Source organism: Garra rufa, chromosome 22, assembly GCF_049309525.1.
Source record: "Garra rufa chromosome 22, GarRuf1.0, whole genome shotgun sequence".
NCBI lineage: Eukaryota > Metazoa > Chordata > Actinopteri > Cypriniformes > Cyprinidae > Garra > Garra rufa.
Genome location: NC_133382.1, coordinates 33,609,027 through 33,634,526, shown reverse-complemented (window position 1 = coordinate 33,634,526; position 25,500 = coordinate 33,609,027). Strand labels below are relative to the sequence as shown.

The 25,500-nt window shown below is 34.9% G+C and overlaps 1 protein-coding gene across 1 annotated transcript in view; it reads left to right on the top strand.

Moving 5' to 3' along the window:
• Window positions 1–25,500, top strand: part of cdh12b (cadherin 12b) — a 200,587-nt gene that overhangs the window by 145,327 nt on the left and 29,760 nt on the right. The window contains exon 7 of the mRNA XM_073827921.1: window positions 22,634–22,887. Coding sequence (XP_073684022.1) covers window positions 22,634–22,887 — 254 coding nt within the window. The remainder of the gene's footprint in view (window positions 1–22,633; window positions 22,888–25,500) is intronic.

The following is a 25,500-nucleotide window of genomic DNA, read 5'->3' as shown; positions in this document are numbered from 1 at the left end:
TTTCTCCCATTAGTAAACAAAAGCAATTATTCTTTTAAGTTGTGAGAGAAGTCTGATCCCGCAGGATCTCACCGTCTCCCACTCCCTCAGAGTTGGCAACACAACACAGAATAACAAGCCGTCTAATTATCACATAGTTCACTCAAACAAAGAAACAATGACAAAATATTAAAGATAGTCTGTGCTGCAGAGAGGCCAACAAAACCAAAATGTGCAAGGCAGATGGGACATCCGTGGCGGAATGAACAACGCTGGCCACTTCATTTGTCTAATTTCACTTGCAAAAAAAAAAATCAAGCACAGGCTTTTAGGCCTCAATCTAATGACTCATTCCTGCAGAGTCCTACTCCGTCAGACTTTCTCATCCCACATTAAGTATGTCATTAAAGTGCTGTTTGATCTATAAATCAGCTAAGAATGTGCAAACTGCCACAGTCACTGGGATTTTAAAGATTCAACACTTCCATGATAACAAAAAGTAATTTGCATTCACCTGATTTGAGACCGGTTGCGAAGTAGGAAAGTCTTGGGTGCGAAAATCACATCAGATGGCTTTGTTTATCCATGTTTATTTCACTTCAGCACATTTTTCACTGTGTTTTGTTTGAGAACAGGAACACATACTGTAGGTTTGCAACAGGAGTAAGCAGTGCCACCTATAGGTGACTGCTGTTTAATATACTGGTAAAATAAATAAAAAAGGCAAAGCTCAGAATGGAATACTAGCTTACATCTCAGTGAATACTGAAATGATACTGTATAGTAGGTATATGTTTAAAATAGTGTGTGGAATATCTTTATAAAACAAGATATTTGCAGTATGCAGCATTGCCGTGTGACCTTGTTACGTTTAGGTTAGCTTTAGTAAGAAATGATTCTCCATTTGGAAGCTCTTAAAAGCATGAAATTAATGTTTTTCACAGTTTTGTAATACAGTGTGATCAGAGAATGTGAAAAACGAATGGGAATACAAGCACTAGCCAAGCAACTGCCATTGAGATGAATGTGAATCTTGACGGTTAATGTTCACTAGGTATGATACACTTACTTGGCTTAATTCAGCGAGTGACATTTAATTATCATCTTGCAAAGATAAATGGGTTTTGTGCATTTTTAATACAATATTTTTGCTAAGTGTCTTAACATTTGGCAGTCTTGTGTTAAAAACCATGGCTACACTTCCTGTTCATTTTTCTTGCTGGAAATGTAATGTCAAGTCAAGCACATTGCATTTTGTTATATGTGACCCTGGATCACAAAACCAGTCATAACAGTCATCTGAAAAGCTGAATAAATAAGCTTTCTATTGATATATGGTTTATTAGGATAATATTTGGCGGAGATACAAGTATTTGAAAATCTGAAATCTGATGGTGCACCAAAATGAAAATACTGAGAAATCGTCTTTAAAGTTGTCCAAATGAAGTTCTTAGCAATGCATATTACCAATCAAAAGTAAAAGTTTTATATATTTACAGTAGGAAATTTACACAATATCTTCATGAAACATGATCTCTATTTAATATCCTAATGATTTTTGGCATTAAAGAAAAATGTATCATTTTGACCCATACAATGTATTTTTGGATATAAATGTGCTTCACAATGCCATAAAAGAACCTTTTTTGTCTAAATGGTTCCATAAAGAACCTTTAACATCCGAAGAACCCTTTCTGTTTCTCAAAAGGTTCTTTGTGGTGAAAGAATGTTCTTCAAATTATAAAAAGGTAAGAAAGAGATGTTTCTTCAAAGAACCTTTGACTGAATGGTTCTTTGTGTAACCAAAAATGGTTCTTCTATGGCAACGCTGTGAAGAACCTTTTAAAGCACCTTAATTTTTTAAACAATATTTTTGCTAAGTGTCTTAACATTTGGCAGTCTTGTGTTAAAAACCATGGCTTAACTTCCTGTTCATTTTTCTTGCTGGAAATGCAATGTCAAGTCAAGCACATTGCATTTTGTTATATGTGACCCTGGATTACAAAACCAGTCATAACAGTCATTGCATCTGGAAGCCGAATAAATAAGCTTTCATTGGTGTATGGTTTGTTAGGATAGGATGATATTTGGCCGAGATAGAAGTATTTGAAAATCTAAAATCTGAGGGTGGAACAAAAATTAAAATACTGAGAAATCGCTTTGAAAGTTGTCCAAATGAAGTTCTTGGCAATGCATATTACTAATCAAAAGTTACATTTTGATATATTTACAGTAGGAAATTTACACAATATCTTCATGAAACATGATGTCTACTTAATATCCTAATGATTTTTGGCATTAAAGAAAAAATATTATTTTGACCCATACAATGTATTTTTGGCTATTGCTGCAAGCATATAATGCACAGTGCACTCTTAAAAATAAAGGTGCTTCACGATAGAGGATGGATACCCGAGCCGAGCCCGACGGTACCCGACGGAACCCGACGGGCCGGGCCGGGTTCGGACAGATATTTAGAAAGGATGCTCGGGTTCGGGTCGGGCTCGGTTACATCAGCGCGATAGTGCGCCTGTGTTATAACAGCGCTTTTTGCCCCGTGTGCACTGATGCGCTCATCTGTTGACATTTCCGAACGCCTTCCTACAGTTGCTTAATAAAAGCGGGCTTTCCACACAAAAAACTGCACGTGTCATTAGTATGAGAAAAAAAAAAGATTTTAACTGTGTCGGGCTGGGATCGGGCTCGGACATAAATATCTTAATGCCTGTCGGGTTCGGGTCGGGCTCGGTTACTCCTCTGTCGGACGCGGGCCGGGCTCGGACAGAAAAATGCGGCCCGATCCGCACTCTACTTCACGATGCCATAGAAGAACCTTTTTTGTCTAAATGGTTCCATAAAGAACCTTTAACATCTGAAGAACCTTTCTGTTTCTCAAAAGGTTATTTGTGGTGAAAGAAAGTTCTTCAGATTATAAAAAGGTAAGAAAGAGATGGTTCTTCAAAGAACCTTTGACTGAATGGTTCTTTGTGTAACCAAAAATGGATATGTATATGTATAATGTATACGTAATATATGCTGCAGAAATAGTATGATAGTAATAGTATGCTATACTATATAGCTGAGATGCATAAAATCATATTTGGAAGCAGAAACAGCTTGTTTACCTTCACGCATGTATGTGTGAATGTGAGATGTTATGACATGACAGACAAGTGCAGTGACAAGCATCTGATGATGTGTACTTGATAATATACGATAATGCATATCAAAGACTCCACAGATATGTATGTGTGTGTGTGTGTGTGTGTGTGTGTGTGTGTGTGTGTGTGTGTGTGTGTGTGTGTGTGTGTGTGTGTGTGTGTGTGTGTGTGTGTGTGTGTGTGTGTGTGCAAGTAGGGATGTCAGCATGCACACCATGTGGTAAGGAAAAGGGATATAAAAAACTTTCGCTGAGAGCAGCAGTCTGAGGGATGCGGGATGTTAGCGGTGTGTTTGTGTCAGTGCTGTGAACTGAGGTTATTAGAGGGGATATTTCATAACTGCAAATGTCAAGAATCTAAAAAACCAAAGGTGTGTTATGACACTATGTGTGCCTGCGGATATATGCATCAAACCGGTGTGCGATATACCCTGTGCCCTACTTTTGTGTTTAGCTCTTTTAGAAACCCAAACGATCATTTTACCTCTTTAGCATGGTGATATAACCCCATGTAAACGAAGATATCAAACATCTCGGCTGAAAAATGAATTATCGACATGGAAAACTCATTTTAGCAGTAGAGGGCTCTGCATGCATTACTGGCTCCAAATAGATGACTGTATGTGTCCTCAAACGCTGCTGTGGTTGGGATATGCCTTACCGTCCATTTCCAACAAGTTCTGTTCGATGCTGTGCTTACCTCTCCAGTGATCGTTCAGTATCAAAACAATGTCAAGTCTGATGTATTGGCTAATACTTGTGGAACAGTGTTGTGAGATACAGTTTATGAGTTTGCTTGTGTGGTTGTGTGCTAGGATAAGAGATTCTGCTACTGATTCTGTGCAACACATCATGTCAGCGTATTCAGTCATGTCAAAGGCAGTTCCTGTGATGGTTCTCAATTAGTGGGTCATGAACGGATTGAATTGTGGACCTTTCTAAATAAGAAAAACCATCATGCTTTGGTAAATCAAAATTATGATATAGTAAGTCATAAATAATGAGAGTACAAAAGTACAAAAAGTAATTATGAGATAAAAAGTCAAAATTGTAGTGCAGGTCATAATTATGAGATAAAAAGTAGACATTGATATACTAAGTAATAATTGTAAGATAAAGAGTCATAATGTAAAAAAAGTTAAATTAAAAGAAATTATGAGATACTGAGTCATAATGAGATAACTAAATCAGAAAATGACTGCATACAAAGTCATAAATATGAGATAAAAGTTAAAATTATAAGATACTAACTCATTATGAGATAGAACATAAACATGATATACTAACTTAATATGTACAAGATTAAAAGTACACTGCAAAAAATGCTGTTTTTACTTAGATTTTTTGTCTTGTTTCCAACAAAAATATCTAAAAAGAAGTCTTAAATCAAGAAGGATTTTCTTTTGTTTTCAGAAAGAAAAAAACAAGTCAAAATTAAATGAGTTTTTGCTTAGAGCAAGAAAAATAATCTGCCAATGGGGTAAACAAAAAAATCTTATTTTAAACAGAAAACAAGATTATTTTTCTTACCCAATTGGCAGATTATTTTGCTTGTTCTAAGCAAAAACTCATTTAATTTTGACTTGGTTTTTTTTACTTGTTTTTTTCTGAAAACAAGAAAATAGTTTTACTTGTCTAGAAAATCCTTCTTGATCTAAGAATTCTTAGATATATTGGCTGTAAACAAGAAAAAATCTAAGTAAAAAAAAAGGTGATATATTAAGTGATTACGTGATAAAAGCTAAACATATGAGATACTAAGTCATAATTATGAGATAAGGAGTAAACATTATGACATACTAATTTATTATGTATTAGATAAAAAATAAACATTATGACATACTAAGTCATATTTGTGAAAAAGGTTAAAATTAGTGAGATAAAAATTAAACGATATACTAAGTCAAAATTATGCAATAAATAAAAAGTCAATATTATGACATACAAAGTCATCATTATAAGATAAATAGTCAAAATTATGATATACCAAGTCATATTAATGAGGTAAAAGAAGTTGAAATTCATAATTCATAAAACATAATATACTAACTTACAAGATTAAAAGTAAACATTGTGACAAAGTGATTATGATAAGTCAAAATTATGACATACATTTATGAGATACTAAGCCATTATGAGATAAAAAGTGAACATTATGACATACTAAGTCATAATTGTGAAATAAAGGTTAAAATGATAAAATACTGAGTCATAATGTAATAAAAAATAAACAATCATATACTAACTCATTACCTGTAAGATAAAAGAGTAAAAGTAAAGATTGTGACATATTAAGTCAAAATTATGCAATGAAAAGTCAAAATTATGATATAGTCATAATAATGAGGTAAGACGTTACTATTATGACATACTAATTTATGTATTGGATAAAAAGTAATCATGACATACTAAGTTATAATAGTAAAACAAAGGCTGAAATTATGAGATACTGAGTCATAATGAGATAAAAAGTAAACATAATGATATACTATAGCTCATTACTTATGTACCTAAGTTAAAATTATGCAATAAAAAGTCACAATTATGAGATAAAAGTAAATATGACATACAAAGTCATCATTATAAGATAAAATAAAAATTATGATATACTAAGTCTTAATATGACATAACATGATATACTAACTTAGTATGTACAAGATTAAAAGTAAACATTGTGACATGCTAAGTGATCGCGATAAAGTCTAAATTATGAAAAAGCTATAAAGTTGAACTTATAAGATATTAAGTCATAATTATGAGATAAAAAGTTTACATTTGGACATACTAAGTCAAAATTATAATTATGAGAGAATAATTATGAGATAATAATATAGAACGTAAACATGATAAACTGACTTGGAATGTACAAGATTAAAAGTAAACATCATGATATGATATAATTATGTGATTAAGTCAATTATGACAAACAAATATTAATGAGATAAAGATTTGAACTTATGAGATAGATTAACACTATGATTATGATACTAACTCATTATGTTTTAGATTAAAAAGTAAACATTATAACATACCAAGTCATGATTATGAGATTTTAAAATTAAAACATCATGAGATAAAGCGTCATTTTTTCACAAGTCATTTTTGTAATTATTATGATTTATCAATTTACCAAAAGGATTTTGTTTTTCCTTATGCGGCCAAATGGGCTTCCATACATACTAATGCTAATTTTGACACTGATGACCATGCATTGAATCAATTTTGCATTTTGCAAACATTCGTATGTAACTCAGGGGACAACAAATGATTAATTTAACAGGTATAATTAATGTATTTAATGTATTTTTTTAGTATGATAATCAATTTAGGTGCTGTGTTGGGTTGCCACTTCTTGTCCAACATGAAATCTGGCTCCTAAAGCAAAAACCACTTAAGATCCACTAGAACCTGTGGTTAAACATCTTCTCAAGAGCACCATGCTGATGTTCTCCAAATGCTTTTATCGTCCATCCTGCAGTCTTTGTACTTCCAGCTAAGAGGCTTACAGGAATATTAAGGTTATTTTCGATATAATGTCTAGGCATTGCATTTGAGGCATGCTGCTAATTTCCACAGACAATCATTTTGGCTAGTCCACCATTTTTAATAATGCATGAAGAATGTTTTACAGTAATTCATCACTTATAATAGAAGCTAGTTTAAATGTTATGTTTATAGTTTTATTTCTATTCTGGGTGCATTATTATTAATATAAACACATTGTTCATTTTTACAACGGCCGGAATTTGCTGTCTTTGGTAATCAGCAGTGTGGTAAATGGTTGCGTCATTTTCACACTTGATTAATAATTCTGCCATATTCTCCCATGACTGCAACTATCAAAACCAGCCGATCAGCAATACAAAGCACGATTGTTATCGGCCAACCCTCTTTTATGCAAACTACTCCTGAAAATGAGCTTTGACGCATTCAGCTTTACGCAAACACAATTACACTGTTGTTGCAGCAAAAAAACTGGATAAATATAGACATTAGGTTAAAAATATCCCACAATATTCTTTTAACCATTGTACCTCTCTCTGGCACACATTTTGTTGCTGCTTGAGTTATTCAGAATATAAAGAAAATTAAGTCAGCAAAAGATTCATAACGGTATAATTTTAGAACTGAACAACTGCAGTTTCCAACACTCTAGTCATTCACTAGTTGAGAAAACTTATTTTGGAAGCTGTGTTTTGCCAATACAAATTCTGTGCATTTTTGCTAATACAATACAACAATCTACCTTGTAAGACGATGCATTCATTAATGCTGATTAAATGAGCTCTTATTCGTCAAATATATCAGCAAGAGATGTAGACTTTAGAAATGCATGGCTTGCATTGCTAGTAATTTACAAGCCTATTCTAGCAAAACAGTGTAGACAGTTGGGTGCTATTGTTTTATTTGCAGTGCACTGAGATTTACCCTGACCCTGAAAATGTGTCCTTGTGTTGTTGTTTTTATAATTAGTATGCAAAGGTGCAAATAAACACTATCAGTCAAAAGTTTTTGAAAAGTAAGATTTTTAATGTTTTTTAAGAAGTCTCTTCTTCTCACCAAGCCTGCGTGTGTTTGATCCAAAGTACAGGAAATACAGTAACATTTTTAAATATTCTTAATATTTAAAATAACTTATATCTATTAGCATCATTACTCCAGTCACATGATCCTTCAGAAATCATTTTAATATTCTTATTTGCTGCTCAAAAACATTTATAATTATTATGTTGAAAACAGCTGGAATTTTTTTCAGGGTTCTCTGATGAATATAAAGCTCAGAAGAACAGCATTTATCCGAAATCTTTTGTAACATTATAAATGTCTTTATCATCACTTTTGATCGATTTAAAGTGTCCTGGGTAAATAAAAGTATTATTACTTAAAAAAAAAAACACACATTTATACTGACTCCAAATGTAGTGTATAATGTTACAAAAGCTTTTTATTTCAGATAAACGCTGATCTTTGGATCTTTCTATTTATACAAGAATCCTGAAACAATCTACTCTATAATAACAGTTTTAAATATTCATAATAAATAATAATATTAATAAATGTAATAATAAATGTTTCTTGAACAGCAAATCAGCATATTAGAATGATTTCTGAAGGATTATGTGACACTGAAGACTGGAGTGTGATGAAAAATTAGCATATTTAAAAATATATTCATATAGAAAGCAGTTATTTTAAATATTAAAAAGTATTTCAAAATGTTACTGTTTTTGCTGTAAATTGGATTAAATAAATGCAGCCTTGGTGAGCAGAAGATCCTTCTTTAGAAAAACATAAAAAAAATCTTACTCTTCAAAAACTTTTGACTGGTAGTATAAGTAGGCCAATTATTTATTTATTTATTTTTTGAGTAGATGCATAAAAATATCACATTTTATGACCCATTTTACTGCCAATGCCATGTATAAATAGCATTTAAAAAAATATTAAAATAGAAAATACTTATTTTAAATTGCAATAATATTTCACAATAATATATCACAATACTGAATAAAAGTATTCATTTCTTTCAAAAAAGACAAGACATTTTACTGTCAATTTAATTTTCTGAATAAAAGTATTAATTTCTTTAAAGAAAAAATATATATACTGTCACTGTAACCAATTTTCTGAATAAAACTATTCATTTAAAAGAAATACACATTTTACTGTCACTTTAACCAATTTTCTGAATAAAAGCATTCATTTCTTAAAAAAAGACATATTATACTGTCACTTAAACCAATATTCTGAATAAAAGTATTAATTTATTTAAAAAGACATATACTGTCACTTTAACCAATTTTCAATATGAAAGTATTAATTTATTTAAAAAAAGACATTATATTGTCACTTTAACCAATATTCTGATTAAAAGGTTTTTGTTTTTTTTTAATTTAAAAATATTTATTTATTTATTTATTTATTGTTGAGTAGATGCATACAAATCTCACATTTTATGGTCCATTTCACTGCCGAAAATGTGACTTTTTCATCACAGTAATAAATTACTTTAAAAAAATTACAATATAAAAATATAAATTTTAATAATAATATTTCACGATATTTGATGTTTTGAGCTACGGTAATCTGTACCGCCACATGTAGGATATCCATGAATCGTGAGTGAATCCTCCATGTGTCCTGTTTAATTTCAGTCTTGAGAAGAGGATGAGAAAAGTTGTGTTAGTGTAATACTGTTCCCAACACAACAAACCCAACTCTTATTAAAAATGCATCATCCTGTTTCAATGTCCTAAAGAGGAAAGTGCACGAGCGAGCGTCTGACAGGCTCATGCACCCAAAAAAAACAGCCTTTCATGAAAGCTCAGAGTTATTTCACAGGCCAAGGCTAACAGGCGCACTGTAACAACAACAACAAGTGCACTTTTTCCGGGTGCTTCACATTGTAATCTTATTTAGATGAAGGCAAACTGCATTACACTACGAAAAGCGGCGAGTAAGTTCTGCATACTAATAGGAGGGCATATTGATATCGTGCAGAGAAGCCCTGAGGATTAAAGGCCTGACTTTAATAATAGCTATTGATTTCACAAAGATCTTCTTAAGTAAGAATAGAATAATGCCGTATTTGGCTGTGTGGGCAAAATGTCTGCTGGAGATGCTATTGGTTGCCATGAATAAGCACGCTAATGGAAATAAAAACCAACTTTACATCAAAGCGCTCTCACATCTACACCGTGAGCCGCAGCAGAAATTCACCAGAGGATGGTGACGCTGCATTTTAAAAGCCCCTTTTGGAAATAATCATGAAGAGAATACTAATGGTAGACATATTTACATTGCATTGAACGGCTCCAAGCATCTGCACCCACACAATGGATGGTGCTTGTTTTAGGATCAGGTGCGCAATTGTTCAATTCCCATGACTGGCGTTGATGCTCGGGCTGCGATCGCCTGGGTTTCTCTGCTGGCACTCACACCAGTGCAAGAAGGGAGTGCATTAGCATATCAAAGAATTCACTAGCATGAAGTACCGAATTTAAAGTGTCTTTTGTTCCGGTAACGTTCAAGTGTCAGCACACGCAGATACGGAAATGAGTATTTCCTTCACGTACACATCTACACGTACTGCCTGAACTAGTAACACCTTTCCTGAGGCCTTTGATCTACATGTTAAAAGTAATAACAACTTAATTAAAAAGAAAGTCACTTTAACCAATTTTCTAAATAAATATATATATTTTTTTAAATACATTATACTGTCACTTTAACCAATTTTCTGTATGAAAGTATTAATTATTTAAATAAATGATATATTATACTGTTACTTTAACCAATTGTCTAAAAATAAGTATTATTTCTTTAAAAAAAGAAATAATATACTGTCACTTTAACCAATTTTCTAAATAATTTTTTTTTAATTCTTTAAAAAAAGACATTGTACTGTCACTTTAACCAATTTTCTGAATTAAAATAGTAATTTCTTAAATATATATATATATATATATATATATATATATATATATATATATATTATACCGTCACTTTAACCAGTTTTCAGAATAAAAGTATTAATTTCTTTCAAAAAAAAAATCATACAGTTCAGTGTTTTTTTAATTCCAGAGTTGTACTCTCTATAGCTCTCTGTAGCTGTTGTGTGTGTGGTTTCAACACTGTTACCTGAGGTTTTCTGTGTGTCCCTTGAGTTATTGTCCTGTTACTGTGACCTTTAATTGAAGATCAATGCTTCGCAATGAAAATACTCAGTAGAGGTGACATCAACCATTAAGTTAAATAATGCTGAAGTGTGTAATTCATCTCTTTTGTTGATGGATAATAGTTAATAGACGTTTGATGTGCAAAATACAGTTATTTTGTCAAGACCGAAAGTCTGATTGTAATGCCAAATCAATAGAAGGAGCTGGAAATTAGTTTGAAACCACCTTGTAGTTTCAATTCATTCATTCACTGCCAGATATTTTGATTTTGTAATATAGATTTGACATGTTATTTTTCAATCTGACCCATATTGAGTGACAGACAGGGGAAAAATGACATTTTGTAAGAAAATGTAATAATCCAGGAAGTTAAATCCTAAAACAGAACGTTACCTTGATAAATACATATATTTTTTCTCAGCTTCGGCAGCTAGTTTTGTCCTACTACTCAAGTGTAATCATTAAGTGGCTATACAAATACTGTAAGTCTATGTTGTTAAAGGAACAGTTCTCATGGTCTACTTCTCATGGTCAAGGGTTTACCGGTGATGGCACAATATAAAGCATTCAGGACCTGTTGTCGTAAAGTATAGCCTTGGTATTGTAATTCGGTTTCATCACAACTAGTGACACACTTGAAGAGCCTTTCATTAGTTTTGAGTCACTGTCATTACCCTTCCCGCGTCTTTTCTCCCTTTCTCTCTTTTTTCCCTTGTCTCGGCGTAAAGTCATTAACCAGGGCTGCTGGGGTGATGTGGCCGCTCACACACACTAAAAGGGCAATGATGCTCTTGACATTCTTCTAGGCTAAACCTCCTCACCTCCAATAATCCTGCAGCTTCCTCTGACATTTAATCACCGTTCACGTCCGTCCACCATCAATACTGGACACGGGCGGCGAGAGACGCAACGTCTGGTTCACCCTGTTCACCTCACGTCTCGGGCCTGTCGTGAAAACTCAAATGGGAGTCTGATGTACATGGTAATAAGAGCAGGTGTTGATTTGGAGATGTGCGTAATGGAGCGCTTCTTTCCCATTAGTCAAGCTTAGAGAACATAAAAAGTCTCTTGTGCGTACCAAGGCTGCATGTATTTGATTAAAAATGCAGTCAAACTAAAATTGTGAAATAAAATTCTAATATAAAAGAGATGGTTTCTATTTTAAAGTATTTAAAAAATGTAAAATATAAAGCTGCATTTTCAGCATCATTGCTCTGTTTTATAAAATATTTTTGGTGATCAAATATTAATAATGGTGGTACCTTTTTTTTGATGAAGAGAATGCTCAGAAGAACCGCATTTATTTGAAATTATTGCTACATTATAAATGTCACTTTTGATCAATTGAAAGCTATGATGGCATTTTAGTGCCACGTAAAAAAAAAAAAAAATGAGAATAAAGTAAAAATTTTGAGAATAAAGTCCAAATGTTTCGAGAATAAAGCTGAAATTTTGAAAATAAAGTTGAAATTTAAAAAAAACAAAAAACAGTCAAAATGTTTCAAGAATAAAGTTTAAATGTTTCGAGATTAAAGTCGAAATATTTCGAAAATAAAGTCAAAATGTTTCAAGAATAAAGTTGAAATTATGAGAATTAAGTTAAAATGTTTCAAGAATAAAGTCGAAATGTTTTGAGAATAAAGCTGAAATTTCGAAAATAAACGAAAAAATTTCGAAAATTTTTCGAAAAAACAGTCAAAATGTTTCAAGAATAAAGTTTAAATGTTGCGAGAATAAAGTCGAATTTTGAGAATAAAGTCAAAATGTTTCGAGAATAAAATCGAAATGTTTCAAGAATAAAGACAAAATATTTTGAGAATAAAAATTTAAATGTTTCGAGAATAAAGTTGAAATGTTTAAAGAATAAAGTTTACTTTTTTAGAGAATAAAGTCAAAATGTTTCGAGAATTAAGTTGAAATGACGAGAATAAAGTCGAATTTTTTCGAAAATAAAGTCAAAATGTTCTGAGAATAAAGCTGATATTTCGAAAAAAAAGTTGAAAATTTTTGGAAAATACAGTCAAAATGTTATAAAATCGAAATGTTTCAAGAATAAAGACAAAATATTTTGAGAATAAACATTTAAATGTTTCGAGAATAAAGTTGAAATGTTTAAAGAATAAAGTCTACTTTTTTAGAGAATAAAGTCAAAATGTTTCGAGAATAAAGTTGAAATGTTTGGTGAATAAAGTTGAAATTATGAGAATAAAGTAAAAATATTTCGAGAATAAAGTCGAATTTTTTCGAAAATAAAGTCAAAATGTTCTGAGAATAAAGCTAAAATTTCGAAAATAAAGTTGAAATTTTTCAAAAATACAGTCAAAATGTTTCAAGAATAAAGTTGAAATTTTTCTGAGAATAAAATCGAAATGTTTCAAGAATAAAGGCAAAATATTTTGAGAATAAAAAATTAAATGTTTCAAGAATAAAGTTGAAATGTTTAAAGAATAAAGTCTACTTTTTTAGAGAATAAAGTCAAAATGTTTCGAGAATAAAGTTGAAAATATGAGAGTAAAGTCGAAATTTTTCGAAAATAAAGTCAAAATGTTCTGAGAATAAAGTTGAAATGTTTCGAGAATAAAGTAGAAATTACAAGAATGAATCTGAAGTGTTTCAAGAATAAAGTCAAAATGTTTCTATAATAAAGTCAAAATTGCTCCCAATTTTGTGCATGCCCAAAAGGCTAGAATATACTCTCAAAATATTATAACTTATTATAACTTATCTCGAAACATTTCGACTTTGTTCTCAAAACACTTTGACTTTATTCTCATAATTTTGACATTATTGTTGAATTATTTTGACTTTATTCCCATAATTTCAACTTTATTTTTTAAATATTACGACTTTAATCTCGTAATCTCATAATCAAAAGTTTGACTTTATTCTCGAAATATTCAGACTTAATTCTCATAATTTCGTCTTTTTTGAAATATTACGACTTTAATCTTGTAATCCCATAATCGTATTTTTGACTTCATTGTCAAAATATTTCGACTTTAGTCTCTTAATTTTGACTTTATTATCAAAATATTTAGATTTTATTTTTGTAATTTTGACTTTATTCTGCAAATATTTAAACTTTATTCTTAAAATATTTAGACCTTATTCTCATGATTTCACTTTATTGTCCAAAATATTAGACTTTGGACAATAAAGTTTTTATTATAGAATTTTTATTATATTATGTTTTTTAGTATTTATTTTATTATAGTTTTTATTATAGAATTCTCAGATTTTCATCTTTATTCTCAAAATATTAAGATATTTTAAAATGTCAGTTCTTTCAAATTGCAATAATATTTCACAATATTACAGTATTTTTGTTCAAATAAATGCAGCTTTGGTGAACATAAGTGTCATGATCTGGGCTGTGGGGCCTCCCTCAGCCACCTGAGGTCGCTGTTTTTACTACACTCCCTTGATTTGTACACCTGTTTGTCATTAGCAATCATTTACCTCTCACCTGGTCACAATTATCTGGGTTATAAGAACCCCTCTTCCCCACTCATCATCCTGGCTGCATTGTCTTTCATGTCTGTCTGTGTATCCCCGGATCGAGTCGTGTTGTGCTGTGTTGGCTGTTGGTTTGTGTTTTGTTTATTTGCTTATCTGTTATTTGTTTGTTTAAAGAATAAATTATCTTACCTGCACCTGGACCCAGACCTCCCTTACTCACCCGTGACAGAATGCAGCCAGCCAAGATGGGTCCAGCGGGGAGTAGTTTTTTTTTTTCTGAGGAGGCGGAGGCGGCGTCGGTCGCCCGCTTCGAGACCATCTACGCCTGTCTGGCGGTGATGGATGCCCGCAACGCTGAGGCGGCGCGGAAGCGTCCCTACTATAGGGCGATGGCGGAGGCGCTTTTTCGAGAGAGGGCGTCCGCTGGATCTGTTCCCAACGCGGCGGTGACCGCGCTCTCTGTTCCGGACGCAGCGGGGACCGCGCTCTCTGTTCCGAACGCGGCGGTGACCGCTCTCTCTGTTCCGGACGCGGCGGTGACCGCTCTCGCTGTTCCGGACGCGGCGGTGACCGCTCTCTCTGTTCCTGACGCGGCGGGGACCGCTCTCTCTGTTCCTGACGCGGCGGTGACCGCTCTCTCTGTTCCTGACGCGGCGGGGACCGCTCTCTCTGTTCCGGACGCGGCGGTGACCGCTCTCTCTGTTCCTGACGCGGCGGTGACCGCGCTCTCTGTTCCGGACGCGGCGGGGACCGCTCTCTCTGTTCCGGACGCGGCGGTGACCGCTCTCTCTGTTCCGGACGCGGCGGGGACCGCGCTCTCTGTTCCGGACGCGGCGGGGACCGCTCTCTCTGTTCCGGACGCGGCGGTGACCGCGCTCTCTGTTCCGGACGCGGCGGGGACCGCTCTCTCTGTTCCGGACGCGGCGGTGACCGCTCTCGCTGTTCCTGACGCGGCGGTGACCGCTCTCTCTGTTCCTGACGCGGCGGTGACCGCTCTCGCTGTTCCTGATGCGGCGGTGACCGCTCTCGCTGTTCCTGATGCGGAGGTGACCGCTCTCGCTGTTCCTGATGCGGTGGTGACCGCTCTCGCTGTTCCTGAGGTGGAGGTGACCGCTCTCTCTGTTCCTGATGCGGTGGTGACCGCTCTCGCTGTTCCTGAGGTGGAGGTGACCGCTCTCTCTGTTCCTGATGCGGTGGTGACCGCTCTCGCTGTTCCTGAGGTGGAGGTGACCGCTCTCTCTGTTCCTGATGCGGTGGTGACCGCTCTCGCTGTTCCTGAGGTGGAGGTGACCGCTCTCTCTGTTCCTGATGCGGTGGTGACCGCTCTCGCTGTTCCTGATGCGGTGGTGACCGCTCTCGTTGTTCCTGATGCGGCGGTGACCGCTCTCTCTGTTCCTGATGCGGCGATGACCGCTCACTCTGTGCGTGATGCGGCGGTGACCGCTCTCGCTGTTCCTGATGCGGCGGTGACCGCTCTCGCTGTTCCTGATGCGGTGGTGACCGCTCTCGCTGTTCCTGATGCGGCGATGACCGCTCACTCTGTGCGTGATGCGGCGGTGACCGCTCTCTCTGTTCCTGATGCGGCGGTGACCGCTCTCGCTGTTCCTGATGCGGCGGTGACCGCTCTCGCTGTTCCTGATGCGGCGGTGACCGCTCTCGCTGTTCCTGACGCGGCGTTGACCGCTCACTCTGTGCCTGACGCGGCGTTGACCGCTCACTCTGTGCCTGACGCGGCTGTGAACGCGATCTCTGTTCCGGACGCGGCCGTGACCGCTCTCTCTGTTCCGGACGCGGCGGTGACCGCTCTCTCTGTTCCGGACGCGGCGGTGACCGCTCTCTCTGTTCCGGACGCGGCGGTGACCGCTCTCGTTGTTCCTGATGCGGAGGTGACCGCTCTCGCTGTTCCTGATGCGGAGGTGACCGCTCTCGCTGTTCCTGATGCGGCGATGACCGCTCACTCTGTGCGTGATGCGGCGGTGACAGCTCTCGCTGTTCCTGATGCGGCGGTGACCGCTCTCGCTGTTCCTGATGCGGCGGTGACCGCTCTCGCTGTTCCTGATGCGGCGGTGACCGCTCTCGCTGTTCCTGACGCGGCGTTGACCGCTCACTCTGTGCCTGACGCGGCGTTGACCGCTCACTCTGTGCCTGACGCGGCTGTGAACGCGATCTCTGTTCCGGACGCGGCCATGACCGCTATCTCTGCGCCTGACGCGGAGGCGACTGAACTCTCTGTTCCGGACGCGGAGGCAACCGCGCTCTCTGTTCCTGACGCAGCGGTGACTGCGCTGCACGGGCCTGGCCCGCCGTCCCTCCCCCTGATTTGCCTTCCCCCGTTCCTCCACCCTCCAGACTTGTGGAACGTCTGGGAGCCGTTCCGTGGGGAGGGGGTAGTGTCATGATCTGGGCTGTGGGGCCTCCCTCAGCCACCTGAGGTCGCTGTTTTTACTACACTCCCTTGATTTGTACACCTGTTTGTCATTAGCAATCATTTACCTCTCACCTGGTCACAATTATCTGGGTTATAAGAACCCCTCTTCCCCACTCATCATCCTGGCTGCATTGTCTTTCATGTCTGTCTGTGTATCCCCGGATCGAGTCGTGTTGTGCCGTGTTGGCTGTTGGTTTGTGTTTTGTTTATTTGCTTATCTGTTATTTGTTTGTTTAAAGAATAAATTATCTTACCTGCACCTGGACCCAGACCTCCCTTACTCACCCGTGACAATAAGAGACTTATGTTCTTTAAGCATGACTAATAGGAAAGAAGGGTTGCATTATGCACATTTCCAAATAGCAGCAAATCAGCATATTAAAATGATTTCTGAAGGATCATGTGACACTGAAGACCGGAGTAATTATGCTGAAAATTTTGCTTTGGATAACAATTTTTTTAATTGTAATAATATTCCACAATATTAATGTTTTTACTACATTCAGATCAAATAAATAAAGTCCTAGTGAGAATAAGAACATGTTTCAATAATATGGTTGGTTATAGTTACATTCAGCTCACGAGAGAGAGCAAAAAATTTGTCATTCTGATTGGCTGCTGGCCTGTGTTTTAGAAGTTCAAGGCTATACATGGTTGTTGTTTTTTCCCAATCCATAAGTCTATCAGATATTAGATTCGTAAATTATATGGAATCGCATCATCTGCTAAGCGAAGAAGATACTTTGTCTGACTGAAGCAAATATACAATTTTCTGAAGTCACCATTGGTGCAGAGGTCAGGCAGATGCTGTTTTGTATCTGTACATGTCTGTTTTTGCAAGTTTCTATTAATTTATACCGAAGCAAAGCTGTTATGTGGCCAAATAGTTTACAAAGCTAAATGACCTTGAAAACTCACTCCGGGGGAGTATAAATGAAAATATTGTGTCATGGAGGGGAAAGTAAATCACAAGGCGGCGCGCAGGCCTTTCTCAGGCAATGCGACTGTGAAGATCCAGCCATAATTCAATATGAGCATCACTAAAGATCCCTTTGAGGGAACCAAGATGGAAAATAACCACATGAAATGGCAGTCAGAGAGCAATTTATAGCTTTTGTTTCAAATTAGAGCTACAAAGGCTGTGCGTTCTGATTGAAACGAGGGACGTGGCATAATGTCGTCCGGATAGAAATACAGTTTTACCAGCGTTATGCATATTAAAGAAGACAGAAGTCCTCCGCATGTCCTTTTTTCTGAAAAGCAAGCGATTTTGCCTGCAAACTGCCTTTCTGTCGTTTTTTCTTAGCTTGCGACCTTAATATGAATGCATCTCTTTGCCTCCAAAGGCCAAACAGTGGCGTCTCTGTGGGACAAAGAAGGCCATAGGCTAGTTTGAATAATGAGATAAATATCTTTTGTATAAAATGACTTGGGTCCTAATTACTTGTGGGCAACTCTGAGCTTATTTTCCCTGTATTTACTGTAAGTAGTTAAGACTTCAGTAATACCGTTGCTTTTTTTTTCATGTCAACAACAACTTTAGCTAGTTAAAAACTGCAGTTTTTTGGGGGGTTCACTTTTCATTAACTTTTCATAATTGCCATGTTAAAAAATAAAATTAAATACGAGGTTAAAGTTGTAATATTTTGTGAAAAAAGTCAAAATGTTTTGAGAATAAAGTCAAAATGTTTTTAGAATAAAGATTAAATATTTTGAGAATAAAGTTGAAATTACTATAAAAATTATGAGAGAAACATTTTTACTTTATTCTCAAAACATTTCAACTTTATTCTCGTAATATCTACTTTATTCTCAAACAATTCGACTTTATTCTCTTAATTTCTATTTTATTCTCAAACATTGACTTTATTCTCTTAATTTCTATTTTATTCTCAAACATTTCAACTTTATTCTCATAATTTCTACTTTATTCTCAAACAATTCAAATTTATTCTCGAAACATTTTGACTTTATTCTCGTAATCTTGACTTTTTATTCACTAAACATTTCGACTTTATTCTCATAATTTTGTCTTTATTGTCGAAATATTTTGACTTTCTTCTCGTAATTTCAACTTTATTCTCAAAACATTTGGACTTTATTTTCGAAACCTTTCGACTTCATTCTTAAAACATTTCGACTTTATTCTCAAAACATTCTGACTTTATTCTCAAAATATTTCGACTTTATTCTCAAAATATTTCATCTTTATTCTCAAAACATTTTGACTTTATTCTCAAAGTATTTCGACTTCATACTCGAAACATTCCGACTTTATTTTCAAAACCTTTTATATTTATTCTTGTAATTTCTATTTTGTTCTTAAAACATTTCTACTTTATTCTCAAAATTTCGACTTTATTCTCAAAACATTTTGACTTTATTCTCGAAACATTTCGACTTTATTCTCAAAACATTCCGACCTTATTTTTAAAACCTTTCATATTTATTTTTGTAATTTCTACTTCATTCTCAAAACATTTTGACTTTATTCTCGAAACATTTCAACTTTATTCTCAAAACATTCCGACCTTATTTTTAAAACATTTCATATTTATGTTTGTAATTTCTACTTTATTCTCAAAACATTTTGACTTTATTCTCAAAACATTTTGACTTTATTCTCAAAATATTTTCACTTTATTCTCAAAGTATTTCGACTTCATACTCGAAACATTCCAACTTTATTTTCAAAACCTTTTATATTTAATCTTGTAATTTCTATTTTATTCTTAAAACATTTCGGTAACACTTTACAATAAGGTTCATTAGTTAACAGTAGTTAACCACATTAGTTAACATGAACTAATAATGAACTGCACTTATACAGCATTTATTAATCTTTGTTAATGTTAATTTCAACATTTACTAATGCATTATTAAAATTTTGTCAACATTAGTTAATGCAGTGTGAACTAACATGAACAAACAATGAACAACTGTATTTCCGTTAACTAATGTTAATAAAGATTAGTTAATACAGTAACAAATGTATTGCTCATGGTTAGTTCATGTTAGTTAATACATTAACTAATGTTTAACTAATGAACCTTATTGTAAAGTGTTACCATTTTTCTACTTTATTCTAAAAATTTCGTCTTTATTCTCAAAACATTTTGACTTTATTCTCGAAACATTTCGACTTTATTCTCAAAAAATTCCGACCTTATTTTTAAAACCTTTCATATTTATTTTTGTAATTTCTACTTTACTCTCAAAACATTTTGACCTTATTCTCGAAACATTTTGACTTTATTCTCGAAACATTTCGACTTTATTCTCGAAACATTCCGACCTTATTTTTAAAACCTTTCATATTTGTTTTTGTAATTTCTACTTTATTCTCAAAACATTTCGACTTTTTCTTGAAACATTTCGACTTTATTTTTAAAACACTTTGACTTGGTTCTCGTAATTTTGACTTTATTGTCAAAATATTTAGACTTTATTCTCATAATTTCATCTTTATTCTTATAATATAATACATTTAATCTCGTAATTTGATAATCATAATTTTGATTTTATTGTCAAAATATTTCAACTTTATTCTCGTAATTTCAACTTCATTCTCAAAATATTTAGACTAAAGTCGAAAGGTTATTCTCAAAATATTTCGACTTTATTCTCTGAATTTTGTCTTTATTTTCAACAAAATATGAATGCATCACTTTGCCTCTAAAGGCCAAACAGTGGTGTCTCTGTGGGACACAGAAGGCCATAGGCTAGTTTGAATAATGAGATAAATATCTTTTGTATAAAATGACTTGAGTCCTAATTACTGGTGGGCAACTCTGAGCTTATTCTCCCTGTATTTAAGTAGTTAAGACTTCGGTAATACCGTTGCTTTTGTTTTCATGTCAACAACAACTTTAGCTAATTAACAACTGCAGTTTTCGGAGGTTCACTTTCACCTAATTGGGAGTCTAATTAGCACCATTTGATTTAGTTGATGTGGAAACTTCAGCAAGGGGCATCTGACACTCAAATCCCAAATGATCCAGAGCTGCCACTCACTGAAAGTTGACTTATTTTCCTCTCTCAGCTAAACAGCTGTTTGCTTTGGTGCAAAATGCATGTTGCTTCCATATATTTTATATTTATTTCTACCTGAGGTGTTTGTTTTCATCTAAAGATGATACAGAAGTGAATTGCTCATGATGGAAACCGTAAACAGGTCAGATATATGATCTTTGTCTCCTTTGCCCTTTCGCCATCTCCCAGTGAGGCAGATTGACAGAGTGAGATTGTATGATTTTCATCTCTAGATGGGTTGCTTTGATTTAGTGGAGCAAGACCACAATCATCCACACACACACACACACACACACACACACACACACACACACGCATTTTACGGCTGTCATACTGACAACAGACAAGCTTTGATTTAGAAAAACCGAAGTGAGAGTTTAAAGATAGATTTCAGCAGAAAAGGAGCCCCGAATCAATGGGGAGGGGAGCAAAATCAGGGGAGAATGCGCATGGGAGCGTGAGCCAACCATTTTTGGAGTATGTGTTGTTTGTTTGACATGCCTGAAAGCAATTGTGACAAACTTCCCCAGACAGGCCGACATCGACACACTCGAGATCTGAGAAAGGCCCCGCATTTAAAATGATCAAAGCGAGCAATTTATGCAAAAGATAAAACACAAATAAATAAATTAAGCTTTAATGTAAGACCTCAATGAGTAGCCAATATGGAGAACGCTGTCTGTTAGCATCTTTTTTTTAACCTGATGCTGTAGTTACGACATTCACCAGCAGGGTTTAACTGAAATTTTGTACTGGCAGAGATATAACTATAATCTGAGGGTGCAAAAAAATGAAAATATTGAGAAAATCGCCTTTATAGTTGTCCAAATGAAGTTCTTAGCAATGCAAATTACTAAAAAAAAAAAAAAATATATATATATATATATATATATATATGGTAGGAAATTTACTACATATATTCAATGAACATGATCTTTAATTAATATCCTAATGATTTTTTGGCATAAAGGAAAAAATTTTCATCTTGACCCATACAATGTATTGTTGGTTATTTCTACACAAATACCCTTGCGACTTAAGACTGGTTTTGTGGTCCAGGGTCACATTTTACTGAATAATTTAGGTACCTAATATTTTATTTAGCAAGGATGCATTTATTCAATCAAAAGTGACAGTAAAGACATTTTTAATATGAGAAATGATTTCTGTTTTTAAATACATTTTAACTGTTTTCAACATTTATAATAATTTCTTGAGCACGAAATCGACTTATAAGAATGATTTCTGAAGGATCGTGTGACACTGAAGAATGCTTGAAAATTCAGCTTTACAATCAAAGGAATTAATTACATTTTAGAATATATTAAAATAGAAAACAGTTGTTTAAAATTGTTATGTTTCACAATATTACTGCTTTTACTTATTTTTATCAAATATCAGTTTTTGAAATTGAGATTTATACATCATCTGAAAGCTGAATAAATAAGCTTTTAATTAAGGTTTGTTAATTAAGGTTTGGCTGAGATAGAACTATTTGAAAATCTGGAACCTGAGGGTGAAAAAAACGAAATATTGGGAAAATCACCTTTAAAGTTGTCCAAATAAAGTTTTTAACAATGCATAATACTAATCAAAAATTAAGTTTAGATATATTTACAGTAGGAAATTTACAAAATGTCTTGAACATGATCTTTACTTAATATCCTAATGATTTTTGCCATAAAAGAAAAAACTATTATTTTGACCCATACAATGTATTTTTGGCTATTGCTGCAAATATACCCGTGCTACTTAAGACTGGTTTTGTGGTCTAGGGTCACATATAGAATAACCAGCCAAAACTTAACCCGTTGGTTTTGTCTAATACGAGGCCTTGAAAAAAATCAGATGAATTTAACATTTCGTTCTTTTCTGTTTCTGTTTCTCTTTTCTTAGCCGTTGGACTATGAGACCAAAAAAGCATACACGTTTAAAGTAGAGGCCTCTAATGCACACCTGGATCCACGGTTTCACAATTTCGGCCCGTTTAAGGACACAGCGACAGTGAAGATAAACGTTCTGGATGTGGATGAGCCTCCTGTCTTCAGCAAACCCTCCTATGCGATGGATGTTTATGAGGACACGCCACAAGGCACCATTATAGGAGCCGTGACTGCACAGGATCTCGACGCAGGAAACAGTCTAGTCAGGTATTCAAACACAGCACATATAAACGGATAAGACTAGGGAAGGTTTTTAGTTTAGTCCTTGCAAGAAGTGAGCAATTAACTTTTTTTAAATTATTATTTACACTATCTGTCAAAAGTTTTTGAACAGTAGGATTTTTAATGCTGTTTAAAGAAGTTTATTCTGCTCAACAAGCCTGCATTTATTTGATCCAAAGTACAGCAAAAACAGTCAAATTTAGAAATATTTTTACTATTTAAAATAACCATTTTCAATATATTTTAAACTGTAATTTGTTCCTGTGATTTCAAAGCTGAATTTTTAGCATCATTACTCCAGTCACATGATCCTTCAGAAATCCTTTAAACATTAATAATAATAATAATAATAAATGTTTCTTGAAATAAGCATATCGGAATGATTTCTGAAGGATCAAGTGACACTGGAGACTGGAGTAATGATGCTAAAAATGTTGCTTTGATCACTGGAATAAATTACATTTTTAAAATGAATTCAAATAGAAATCAGTTACTTTAAATAGTAAAAATATTTCACAGTATTACTGCTTTTGCTGTAATATTGGATCAAGTAAATGCAGGCATGATCAGCAGAAGAGAATTCTTTAAAAAACATTAAAACTCTTACTGTTCAAAAACTTTTGACTGGTAGTGTATATTATTTTTCATTTTATTTATTTAGTTTAAAAAGGAAAGAAAGAAAGAGTTGGATATTGTATGCATGCATCACACATCACAATACCATATTTTTGAGCTCACTAAAAGCAGCAGGTAAAAACAGCAGCATGCTGAAAGATTTACCTTATTTCATAATCCATTATGTTTTAGAATTGCACTTCTTAAGATTGCTTTTAAACTTTTACCAGAAGACAAACCATTGATGCACCACTGCGGGGTCCCAAAACTACCTAACATCACAAGTTAGTTTGTTTTTCTATGAATATTTCATCCAATATACTGTAAGAAAGCAAAATGGACAAAGGAAAGAGTTGTATTAGTGAAAGGGCTTTGTTTCTCTTTTGTTTTGGCCTTTCATTAATTATTTAGCAACATTGGTAGCATTGCTCAATAGGGATGTGCACTTTCTCATCGGAAAACAATGGTCCCCAATGAGCTTCCGTGCGAAGGGAACAAAGCCTTTAAAAATACGTCTATGTCTGTCCACCGCGTTGCGGCCCGCAGAGTGGATGCGGGAGACAAAATAGCTAAAGTGCTAAAGGTTTTTACAACTTGCTCCAAAGCTTTTTAAGTTTTCTCCAAGCTTCAGGGGTCAGGAAAATAGCTGTAGAGAGATCAGAAATGAATGGACTTTTGAGAAAAGTACATTTGTCCGAAGCTGTGCTGTTCATGTGCTCTTAAGTTCACAAAGTGAAACATTTCTTAAGGTAAACCACTCAAAGAAGAAGTCAGAGCCCCACAGTAAGCAAAATGTACTGATATGAGGAATGTGGACGTACTTGGGAAAAGCTGACCAGAGAAGTACAGACTAGACCAGAGTAAGGTCAACATGAAATCAAAATTGACCCTCTTATCATATCTTAAAGGAATAGTTCAACCAGAAATGAAAATTCCGTCATTAATTCCTAACCCTCATGTTGTTCCAACCTCAACATTTGTTCATCTTCAGAACACAAACTAAATTTGCTGGGCCCAAATGTGTAATGAGATAAATATCCCAGGAAAAGCTGAGTATGCTAAAAACAAACATTCACAAATACAGAAACATCTGAGGGCAAATGGATCTAAAATCAACATGTAATGTTGTTCAAACCCCATTTTGCTTTCATAATATGATGCATTTACAAGTGCAATTTGAAGAAAAACAAAAAAAGCTTTCAAAAATGCACATTTTATTTTCTTCGAAATACACTGATGAATTATGCAAGCATTAAAGGATTAGTTCACTCAAATATGAAAATTCTGTCATTAATTACTCACCCTCATGTCGTTTCAAATCTGTAAGACCTTCGTTTATCTTCGGAACATAAATTAAGATATTTTGGATGAAATCCGAGAGCTTTCTGTCCCTCCACTGACATAAAATTACGGTTGAACCACTGATGGACTGTTTTGTCAAGGTTCTTGGTATAGCTCTGGACCCTGAATGTGGAAGGACCCTTGCTTTATTTTAAAGCACTGTATAAATATATAGGTGAGCTGTCTATGGAAGGTCAGAAAGCTCTTAATTCGCATTCTGAAGATGAACGAAGGTCTTACAGATTTGGAACGACATGAGGGTGAGTAATTAATGACAGAATTTTCATATTGGGGTGAACTAACCCTTAAATGCTTGCATAATTCATCAGTGTTTTTCGAAGAAAATAAAACGTGCTTTTTTGAAAACTTCTAGCATTTATTTTCTTCGAATTGCACTTGTAAATGCATCATATTATGAAAGCAAAATGGGTTTTGAACAGCATTTCATGTTGATTTTAGATCAATTTGTGCTCAGATGTTTCTGTATTTCTGAATGTTTGTTTTTAACATACTCAGCTTTTCCTCTGGGATATTTATCTCATTACACATTTGGATCTTGGGCCCAGCAAAGCTGCAATTTCAGCTGAATCGACCCACAGCTCTTGCTTTCTTTTTCCAAATACTTATTAATGTTTCATCTGT